The sequence below is a fragment of the Abrus precatorius genome, unplaced genomic scaffold, assembly GCF_003935025.1.
Source record: "Abrus precatorius isolate BTA unplaced genomic scaffold, Abrus_2018 Scaffold2, whole genome shotgun sequence".
NCBI lineage: Eukaryota > Viridiplantae > Streptophyta > Magnoliopsida > Fabales > Fabaceae > Abrus > Abrus precatorius.
The window spans coordinates 818808-831194 of NW_020874362.1; the positions used below are offsets into that span (position 1 = coordinate 818808).

A 12387-nucleotide genomic window follows, 5' to 3' on the forward strand; every position below is an offset into this window, starting at 1 on the left:
TAATTAAAGAAAAATAATTCTCTTTACAAGTGAAAAAAATCCTCTTAGTTGATGGATTCTACAGAGAGAATTGCAACAAAATCAATTTTACTTCATGGATTATAAAAATAAGGAATGTGAATAACTCCTCTTCCTCTCAACTCAATGCAAAAGAGAAACAAAAATAATTTTGAATAGATCACACGTGAATAATTAGAGATGGAACAAAATTTTAGGTTTTAGTTTTTTTTTTTTTTTTCCAAAAATCTTACTGATTCTTTTTCTCCCCTCCATCCTTCACATATCTGCGCTTCCTCCAACCTCTAGCCTTCGTACACCCATTTTTCTCTTTCTCCCGTCTTAAACTTCAATCATCATTAGCGACTGAGATAAACAGCGGCAACGACCTCCATCTTTACTTTCATCTTAGCTCCAACTATGCTCCATATTTACTCTCCATGTCAACTCCATCTTTACTTTCTATCTCTTTTATGTTATATCATATATGCTATTTTTTTTTCTTTTATTTTATATATAATTTTTATTTTTTTAAATCAACGTATCCGTAATTTTTTTATTTTTTTTTAAATATCATATCTTATACTGTATCCGTATTCAGTATCGATACCATGCTCGTATCCATGCAAGATAAGAGGTGGTATGTTAAACCATGAATTATATATTTCAGGAATATGTAAAAAGATGATTACAAACTCATTCATTGAAATCATATTGCAAAATTAAGTTGATTCAAATCACTGTTTATAAACTTTAAACCAAACATGCACACAATAACTTTTAGCCTAACCATAAACACGTCATTGAATAAGGAATATTAGAACAATATAATGACTGTCTGTGCTTGGAAGGAGTAAATATTGCGACTAAGTACGTCTATTGCATTTAAATATAAGGCAAACATTTTGCAAAAGACAAAATATGAATAATCAAAGTGGTTGGACTAGTTTATATTATTAAAGGGATAGTTTTCTTGGCAGTAGATGACTCTCGAAAAAAAAAAAGTTGAACGATAATAATACTCTAAATTATAAATGTAATGACAATAACAACAGTAGAAAAGCATATAATGTGACAGAAGAATATGTTAATAAAGTCACTTTCTTATATTATATTATACACATACTTATTTTCTTAAAAATATACATAAATATTTAATAAGTAAGAAAAATTATAAGCATAAAATGTATAAAAAATAGAATTATTCATTAATCAATAGCATATAGAATGGGGTACAAAGTAGCTGCAGAAGTCCACAAAGTACCCTACACCTAATGGAGTAGTAACATATTTAAATTAAATAATCCAGCGTATAAAAGCCTAGAGAACCTTGCCCGCTTCCAAACTGGTGACAGTGTTGGGGCTCATAGGAGGAAAGGAGCACCAATTACTATAAGAAGATGGCGAAGAAGACAAGTTCATTTCCAGCAAACCCGATGCCATTGTCCCATCATTATTCCCCTGAAATTTTGTTCCAAAGGTTTCAGATTGGAAATAATCATGGTACCATTTAGTACAAACCGGTGCTGCAGTGTCTCCACGTGATTCATTTTGCATAGGAGACCTAGAAACAACATCAAGGGAAGTAGCAGCACGTGCGCTGTTGCTTTGACTAAGCTGATGCTGACGTGGCTGTGGCTGTGGCTTGTGCTCTGGTGCACTTGTAAGCTGCTGAACAAGGTCACGGAAGTTCATAGCGTCCACTTTGTATACTTTGATTGGTGTTGGAGGCATTGGTGCCACTGGCGCTTTTTTGCAAGTTTTGGCCGGTGACTTCCTCACGGAATGGAGCAACGAATTGTGGGATTGAAAAGGGTACACATGTTTCATTCCCTTTGATTTCTCAGGGTTTTGGGTTAAGTATGAAGAGTTGGATGACGAATAAGAGCTGGAATAAGCTTCCATGGTGCGTCCTATAAGCTTGCTTTTGCTTTTCTGTTCTAGTTATGATAAAAAGAATGTAGTGATATAACTGATCACAGGCTAGTAAGGTAATAGTTAGGACTTATGAACAAGAAACTTCTCACTTGGGTGTTACATTTATAGAGAGATAAATTGTGGGCAACGATTAACGCGTGTTGTATAGAATTTCAATAAAGACCAGCGACTTAATGGTGAGGCAGCTGGTGAATGAATGAATGAATGAATCTCAATAGAAGAAATTCAAACGTGGATTTTTGTCTTGACCGTCGGCGGATTCTATATCATGTAAGTAGTGACATAATAAAGAGGACCAATACACTGGGGTCAAAAGTTATAATGTAGTTGTTTGATATGCATTAGCTAATTAATTTATAGTATCCGATAATTTGTCTATCACAGAGCGGTCACATCATTTAAGTGATGGAGTAGTGAAGCGTGAGAGAGGACTCAGGGTCGAAATTCGAGAATGGTTGAGTCATCGCTCAAAGATTTATGGAAGAATGAAGAATAGCCGCCACTGCGTCATCTCGTGTGTCCTATTCAGAGGGGAATTACCTCTACTACCTATGGCAACGGTGATAGACCGCTAAGGGGATAATGCTTTTGCCCACGGCGTCATTTCTTTTGGACAAAACTAATTACATTCATTATATTTCCCCTCTTTTAATTTATTTAATTTAAATTCCACTTTTATTTTCTTAAAAAAATAGAGCAATGTCTTTCACCTTTAATATTTTTTATGATAATGAAAGAGATGAAAAAATAAGATAAAATAAATCTTATGCAGAAAAATTATAATAAAGTATTACGAAACTGAGTTTTGTTAACTAGTATTTTAAGAATATAATTAAAATTGATAAATACTGCTTTTCTTGATAAAAATCATGGAAGGAATATAATTTTACAAACTTCAATAAAATGTTTTACTTTTACTTTTTTAGTTGAATCCTTTTTTTTAATGTGTATCTTTCTACACATAATAAAAAACTAATAAATAATATTTTTTTGTTATAAATTATATTATTAATACATTATTTACTATAATTTTTAATAATAACTTATTATATACAAATTTTTATTATGTTTTTTAATCATGTAATAAAAAAATTGTTTAACATATCAGCTTGCAAACGATATGTGACATGTATTATAAGTTGGGTTACTATCGTTATTTGTAAAAGAATAATTTAAAATATTTTATAAAAATTTTATTAATTTTAATAAAATATTATTAATAATTATGTAGAATTAATTTTAGAGACTAAAATTAACATTATAAAATTTGAAGATTCTAAATATATCTACCTTTTTATTTACTATTTCTTATAAAAAGTTAAGAGAATAACTAGAGAATACTACAACATCACTTATACAAAAAACTGACATTCTTCGTTTCCTCTGGCCAAGTCCTTAGCGAACGTTGTCCCTACTTACACGACATGCCCACATGGGCCATTCACGCTAGCTAATCATGTCTTTGACCAAGTTTCATTGTTCAATAATTAATATTGCTTGACCAACGAACTACATGGCGTCGCTTTTATGGAACCTTCTTTTATTTTGGAAAATTTGCAAAAATCACGTTAACTAAAATGAAAATTTGATATATGTATATCACAAAATAAATATATGTAATTATAAAAAAGAAAAAACCCACAAAATTTTATTTTAAAATAGAATGACCCAAAATTATAACATGAGTGAATTAAAATTTTGTTTCTATTGGTCCTCATTACAACTTTTTGTTCCATTTTATGTTTATGTTTGTGGTTATCATTTAGTTATCATATTTTTTAATTTATTTTTATACCACATAATTTATTTATCTTTTTATCACATTCATCTATCATTATTATAATTGTAAATTTACCTCTTTTGTTTTTCTCTTTCTTTATGTAAAATATTGTTGCAAAAGTTAGCTGTGTTTCGGATAGAATTTTAAAATTTTAGATAAAATGAATCAATAACAATAATTAGCGCTTTGTATGGATTAGTATAAAATTAATCTAAATTTATTTGAAATCTAATTATATAGACTGAATTTTAAATCAATTTATCTTATTTTTTAAAATTAATTTAAATTTGGTTAAAAATTGATTTAAATTTAATCTTGGTTGAAATCAATTTTAAATCTAATATTTTACATCGTTTTGAATTCAATTTTTAATATAAAATTAATTTAAATAAATTTATAAATTTAATTTTTAAGATAAAACTATGATTTGATGCTTCTAAAAACACTTTGAATTTTTCATTTCAAATGTCTGAAGGGCTAGCATCAACAAAGAATCCAATTATTGGGGAGAACTCCTTTCTAAATGAGAAAATAGAGAATATAGAGAATATTAAATTTTATTAACTAAAAATAGAGAATATTTTATTAACTAAAAATAAGTTATTAAAATTTTTTATTATTTGACGTAAAAATTATTTAGGTAAAATTCTGTAATATTTTAAATTTTTTTACTATCTAAATGAATTCAATGTATTGATTTAAAAATACTTTATCCAAACACAAGATAAGCGAATTGAGTTTAAGAAAGTTTGCAATTTATTTCTTTATCATTTAAGGGTGTGGTGGTAAAACTAACAAATGAATTAGTTCAGATTAAACATTAAAAAATTTACTCAAGTGAAAAGATAAAAGTTAAATAAATAAAGATTCAAAAGCTAACTAATTGAATTAAAAATACTAGATAAAATTAGTTAATAAATGTAAGATATCGACAGTGGTGTTATTAACTTTTAGTTTAAAATTTAAGTTTTGAGAATTTTTAGTTTCATTTTTAAAAATATTTTATTAAATAAAATAAGATAAAATGATTTAATTTATATTATTATTTTAATAATTTTATATTATAAAAAATAGAATTTAATGGTTTTATTTTATTCATATGATTTTAATTATGAAAGTGATTTTTAAAAAATTGAATATGAAAAAGGTAAAAACAACTATTTTTATCAAGTAAACAACATTTCAGCTAGAAAAAAAAAACCTTTAGTTAACTAAAATGAGTTATCAAAGACATTATAATTATAATTAAAACTAAATTTAATTAGGTTTACTTATATTTTAAAATTTTGTTCTTTAATTATGTATAATATTAGTACTTGTAATTGTATTTTGTAATTGTTTAGGTTAATTAAGCTTCTTATTTAAAAATTTAAATCAATAACTAATAAAATAGAACAACAACACGTAATATCGTTTAGTTTAGATAAATTTTTCTATAAATATTTATAATATATATATATATATATAATCATGTAAATAAAATATTTTTATAAATTAAATTAAATTATGCTATTATAATTTATAAGAATTTTTTATTAATTTTTTACAAGTATTTCTAGAAAAGTTCAATCAAGTTGAACTATATCATTAATTTATATAAATTTAAAAGAAAAATAAAAATTATTCAAATAATTACTAAATTTTTACATTTAAGTGTTTTTCCTCCATAACATCAATTATTTATATTTTTCAAATGAGTAATTAAAATTTTTTACAATAATTTTTTTCTTTTTAAATTTTAGCTGCCTGTTTTTTCCTTCGAAAATGTTCCAGAGCAACATTATTTTGATAAATAATTTTTAAAAATATATTATTTTGATAAATGAGTCATACTTGTCTTTAGTCTATTTTATTTTTCTTCTTTCAGATTTAAATTTAGTTTTTCTGAATTAATTATGTATATCTTTTTAATAATTTTGAAAATCTTTAACATAGTTTTAATTTTCCCTAAATTAACAATATACAAAGTTTAGAATGGAAAAGGATTAGTTGATTTGTTCAACGGATGAAGTTCAGAACCAGTGGCTCCGTTGTTGTTGTTTTTAATCATGTTACGCACGACCAAGAGGATTTAATAAGAAATTGCGAATTTTGTACACGTGACTCACTTGCTGAAGATTTAGACACAGAGTCAGCAGCAAATTTCTGTCTCATATAAGTACTACAAAAATTTAGTAATTTTTTGCTTTCAATTTTTGACTCCAATATTATTGATTTTTAATTTAATTATAAATTAAGCACAGAATTCACATGGAATTCTAATTAGTTATATGGGCACTGTGTTAACACTCTAGCTTAATAATTTAGACAGTATTAAATTTAAAAATGACACTCAAATGATAATAAGGAAACACTAAAACGACAAAGTTTATGAAGTATATAGACAAAAAAATAAATAAATATTAAAACTAAATCAAAACTGAGGTTTGCTTGGGCGATTCTATTTCTTTTACTTTCAAATATAAAGTTTAAGATAAAATACATTCTTTTAACATATAACTAAATTAAATTTTAATTTTAAAATATTTTTAGTTTTAGTTTCAATTAAAAATAAAGTATTTATTTTTTACATCTTCTTGAAATTGAATTATTATCATTGATATCAGTGCTTATTGTCATCACTCGGCAACCATAGCTCTTTTGATAAAAATTGTAGATATTATTTTTCCTCATAAATTTTATCTATTTCATTCTTAAACTCCAATTCTCTCTCTCTCTCTCTCTCTCTCTAATGAATATATATGCATTGAAAAAGAGAAAAGAACATATTATTTAATATTTATTATGTATCAACCAACAAAATGTAACGTATAAAAGGATTTACATGAAAAATATATATAGATCCTTCTAACAAAAAATATATATATTTATTGTTTAGATTTTGATGATTTAAAAGTTTCTTTTTTACATAAGAGTAGTATCATTTTAAATTTTAATTTAATAATAATAAACAACCTAGTTAAAGTGTCATTTCTAAACGTTCGCTTTTGCTTCATAAAATTAAAAAAAACAAAACAAAACAAAACAAAACTTCCTAATCTTTCAATATCTAAGTAATAAAACATTTTCTATTGCAAGTTCACTTTTTCTTCCTTCTATGAACTTTACTCGAATCCTCCGTCAGAGCCTTTCTCTAATTTTATTGAATTTAAACACAAACATATCTTATTAAATGTATGAATCCTTCTTTCCTAAATGGAAATCCTCAAATTGTTTCTCCTAATCGTGAAATCTAGTCTCCAAATCTTTGTTTTTTGTGCATGAACCTTAATCCTCTTATTTAGCACCTGGGATGAAGCTTTCACACCAAACTTGTCAACCATTCCTTCTGAAGACATCTCCAAGGTCCCCACGTTTTTTTTTTGTAGTTCCTTTCTTTATATTATTTTCATTCTAAAACTCTTTTATCTTTTGGGACATTAATTATTAATGTCATTTTTTTTCACTATAATGTAATGTTTCAAAGACAGAAAAAAGTAGTTATATTTTGTATTTCAACGAGTTGAGTTAATATTTTATAAAATCAACATTATTATGATACAAAATATTAATTAGATTCAAGTGTTTAACATTTGACAAAATTGATGACTAATGAGTTTATTTAAAAATTTTGAGGATTAATTTACCTCACTTTTACACTCTCAATCTCAATGAGTAATTTGGAAGTTTATTTTTTTTTCAAAAATAACTATAATTAATCCTTTTATATATATTGTAATTATAGTGAAACTCATAATTAGACAAAATAAAACATGTTTTAAGAGTTGCTATATTGGAATACTAATTTAGCAAAACATAATGTTCATATCACACGTATTAAAAAAAATATTTTTGATAATATCTTTAATACAATATTGCATATCAAAGAGAAAAACAACGATAATCTGGTAAGAATAGATTTGAAAAAATATTATTAGCAAAAGAGAATTAGAATTATAAAAAAAAATTAATGAAAAATTTGTTATATCTAAAATAAAATTCACTTTGTTTAAGTACCAGAGAAAGGTTGTGTGTAAGTGCATGAGTGATTTAAAAATTTCTAATAAATATACTTTAAATATATAGAAATGTGTAAATATAAGAAAAGATAAATTGTTCGGACGGAAAAGTAATAATTATAATATATTTATGAAACAATTCTTACTAATTTCTTTTAATGTATTATTACATTATCTGTGCAATCCTATAACTTATTTAAGCAAAAATTTTAAGGATTTATACTTAATAATACAGTGAGTAGATAATTTGTTGTTAATGAAACAAAACAATTTCATTACAATATGTAAATTAGAACAAGTATTCCCACTTAAATTTCTTAACTCCATAAAATATTTACCTATTTATTTACTTTGTGAAGCAAAAGCTGGTCAATGTTTAATATCAATGAATTTATCCATTTAATAGTTAAATATTTGTTAAATTAACTTTATAAATTTATTTTTTAATTTCTTTGTAATTAGTAATTGACAATATAATGATATTCTTATAATTTAAATAATTTAAAATAACTTGTTAAAATTAAATCATGAGTGGAAAGATCCATTTGTGAGACATATTTACGTCAAGAGACTTCACTTTTCTTCATATTATTTTGAATCTAATGTTAAATAATAAAAATAGTTGAAATTATGATAAGGGTAGAGATGATTCAATTCAAAAAAAATTATCAATTTTTAATTATTCCGCTCACTTAATTGAAACTTGTACAAGTTGATATTTAAATAATAAAAAATTAATTGTTGCATATTTGCATATTTTATTGAAATGTAATTTAATTTGTATTTAAATAATTATTTAATATCTACCTCAGATAAAAATTATTTTATTGAAATGTGTCATTGAAGAGATTATGTAACTTGAATACACAAGAGAACTACATAAACAATTATTTTATTTAATTATGGATAGTTTGATGCTATAATAAATCATGATTGAAAATATAGAAAAAAAATGACATCGTAGAAGTTCATCATTTTAAAAGACAAACAAAATATGATCATTTCATACTTGTAGCATATGCAATACAAAGTATACCATGACCCATATCTAAAAAAATGAAGAAAAAAAAAGTAGATTGGTAAGTTGAAATTAAAATCAAACCAAGTGGTACAGTTGATGATCAATATAAATTAAAGGTTGTATTTTAAGATATAACAACAAATATTAATTTTGTGTCAAATGATGAGCTACTTGATTATTAAGAGATGAAGGTGAATATAAGGTATTTATTGTGAAGTATATGAGATATATTTAAAGGCATTTATTGACAAGATTGAGGATAATATGTTGTAAACATATGTAAGGATGTGTGACTCAACTTAAACAATTGTTGCCAAAATTGGCTAGTAAAAACTTTGTCTATATCAAAAACAATTGTCTTGAAAAATTCATCTAATTTGATTACTATATTCATGAAAGTTTTAACTATAACCTTGCTAGTATAATCATCCTTCAGACCAGAGAAGTTAGCATACTTGGACAATCTATCTACTACAACCATAATGACTGTATAGCCATGGGACAAGGACAACTCAGTGATGAAGTCCATGAAAACATCCTCCCAAACCTTATCTGTAATAGGTAGAGGTTGCAACAATTTTGCAAGAGTTGTAGTGGCAATTTTTGCTTGCTGACACACCAGGAAATTCTAAACATAAACCTTGATAGACTTATGTATGCCTTGCCAGTGAGACTGAGCAATAACCTACGTCAAGGTTCTTGCATAACCAACATGGCCACCAACCAATGAATTGTGACATTCATGTACAATTTGCTGTTTAAGAGAAAGATCATTAGGGAGAACTAATCTACCCTTCTAATATAATAGACCATCATGTACCATGTAATGAAGATCGGGAGGCTTGTTTGCCAAACATAACTCTAGGACGTTTTGTAACTTATCATCAGTTAGTATGGCTTATTTCAGTTTGGTGACTATCTAAAATTGAGGTTGAGACCATGCCATGTGAAATGATCTGGACAAGGAATCACCAGGAATGTTGTCTTTACCTGGTTTATACTCAATGATAAAGTTATAGCCAAGTAATTTGTGAAGCCAATTTTGTTGCTCAGGAGTTTGGATGGCTTGGTTAGTCAAACTCCTCAAACTGATTTGTTTTAATTACAAACTTGTGTCCCAACAAGTAATGTCTAAATTTTGCAATAGCCTTAGTGATTGCATAAAATTCTGTTGTGTATGTTGACCTCTGCTGCAAGCTGAGAGTTAATTTCTTAGAGAAAAAAACAATAAGGTGATTATCTTGACTCAAAACTATCCTTATGCCTAATCCAAAGCATCAGTCTCCAATCTGAAGGGTTTGTTAAAATTAGGTAATGCTAAGATAGTCGCTTGTGTCATGGCTGATTTAAGTAAATCAAATGTTGTCAATGCCTCACTGCACCATTGAAAGTTATATTTTTTAACATATTAATCAAAGGTGCAGTTATAGAAGCATAGCCTCTAATAAATCTTTGATAGTATCTTGTGAAGTCCAAAAACTCTCTAAGTTGTTTGATATTAGTAGGAACAGGCCACTTCAACACATCATTAACCTTGTCTTTCCCCATGAACACCCCAAATCTAGAGACAAAATGACTTAGATATTCAACATTGTGCAATCCAAATGAACACTTAGAGAGTCTAGCATATAATTTATGCTTAAGCAATAGTTGAAGTACAACTTCGAAGTGCTGCAAATGAGAATTCTAAAAGGGATTGTATACTAGAATATCATAAAAATAAAAAATAAAAACAATACAAACTTCCTCAACAATCCTTTAAACACATCTTTCATCAAACATTGGAATATGGCTGGTGCATGGACAAAGCCAAATGGCATTTCCAGCCATTTATAGTGCCTTGGTGAGTTCTAAAGGTTGTTTCATGTCTATCTTCTTCTTTCATTAGGATTTGATGATATCCTAACTGGAGATCCAACTTAGAGAAATAATTTGCAAATTCATTTTAATTTTAAAAAATATTTATTTAACTCGTAAACATTAATTGTTTACATTTTAGAAGAAGGAAAAAAAATTATTTATTAAAATGTTAATTTGATATCTTAAAAGAAGAAAAAAATCATTTTTTAAAATTATTTTGACTTGACTGATATGATTTTTGCTCCTACATATCTCCAGGTGATAATTCAAAGTCATGTAGTTCTATCTAAAAATTGCAAAGTTGGTTGATTAAAATTAAGTTTAATAAAAGAAAATTTATTTTGAAATTAAAATTATTTTCATAAAATTATAATGTTTAAGATACAAGATTACGTGGTTATACATGTACCTTACGAGAAACAATATAGTAGGTGAAGGAAGATCACATAACTATATTGTAAATCGTTAAAAATATTTTATTCGTAAATAAAGTATTTAAATTTTGATTATAATTAACATTGAAAGAGAATTTAAGATAACGTAAGTTATAAATAAATCTCTTATAATTTATTGAATAATCAAAGGCAATGTAAATTACTCATCGAATAAAAATTTGTATAAATAAGTAAAAAAATATTTAACTATTTAATTTATCAAAATTAGAAGTATGACTTAAGAAATTTTAAAATATGAAATTAATCCTATTTAATGAAAGGAGTAAATATATTTGAATTGTTAAAAAATAAAATTATTTAATAAAAAGATTTAAACTTCGTTTGATACATTTATGTTGTATAGAACTCAAGATAATGTTGGTACACATAGGTTTTAACAATTCATAATGCGTAAAGTTAGAGTCACTATACATTAACATTATAAATCATTATGTTAATAAAATAAATTCTATTTAAATTGATTGATTAGTAAAATAGTAATTATAGGAAATATATTTTGATTGATTATTAAGATAATTAAATTTTAATAACATATGATAAATTAATATTGTCTAAAGTCTCGGTAATGTAGATACAGATAAACTTTATTAATTTATAACATATGATGGTAGAAAAGCTATACGCTAATGTTATAAATTAATGTAAATATGTATTATTTATTCATTTATTGTAAAATAAATTTAAAATGTAATTTATTTCCATAAAAGAAATAAAAATATAAATATAAAATTAAATTATATTCTAAATTTGCACAAAATAGTAAAAGGGAATAATGCTAAAGAATAAAGCCAAAAATAAATAAATAGAATTGATACTAACAAAAAAAGAAAAAAATATAAGAATAATTATGGATAGTGTATATATATTATTCTACTTATCTTCCATTATTTTTAAGGAGAAAGAGATAAATTTTATAACTAAAAAATAAAAAGGTTAATGAGATATTTTTGTTTAAAAAATAAGTTAAAAATAGATAAATAAATAAATAGATAAAAAAATTAAATAATAAAAAGGAAGTTTAATTTTAAAACAAATAAATCGTTTTTGAACCTTAAATTTTTCGCATTTGCGTGGTTCGCAATCTGGCTACCTAACACTGAAAGTTTGAAAAGAAGAAAATAAATAATAAAAAAATAGACAAATAATAATGATTAAAAAATAGAAACATAAACTGTGAAGATTGGTTGCGTGTGTTCTGAAATACTACTCTGAAGCTATGCTAACTTCCTATCTAATCACATATCACTTTTTCTCATCTCAATAACACAAGTAATAATATATTATGCATATAAAATGAAAAACTGTAGTATTGACTTAAGATCTTCGGACTTCATTTTA

General features: G+C 25.4%; 1 protein-coding gene across 1 annotated transcript; it reads right to left on the minus strand.

The window, feature by feature from the left end:
- Positions 1 to 1317: 1317 nt before the first annotated feature.
- On the minus strand, positions 1318 to 1947 carry LOC113859272. Its single transcript, XM_027492083.1, has one exon. The coding sequence runs from the start codon at positions 1900 to 1902 to the stop codon at positions 1318 to 1320; it is 585 nt and encodes a 194-aa protein (XP_027347884.1). The 5' UTR covers positions 1903 to 1947.
- Positions 1948 to 12387: the final 10440 nt, after the last annotated feature.

Coding starts and splice junctions, on each gene's coding strand:
- LOC113859272 (XM_027492083.1), bottom strand. CDS start 1,902: ATGGAAGCTTATTCCAGCTCTTATTCGTCATCCAACTCTTCATACTTA.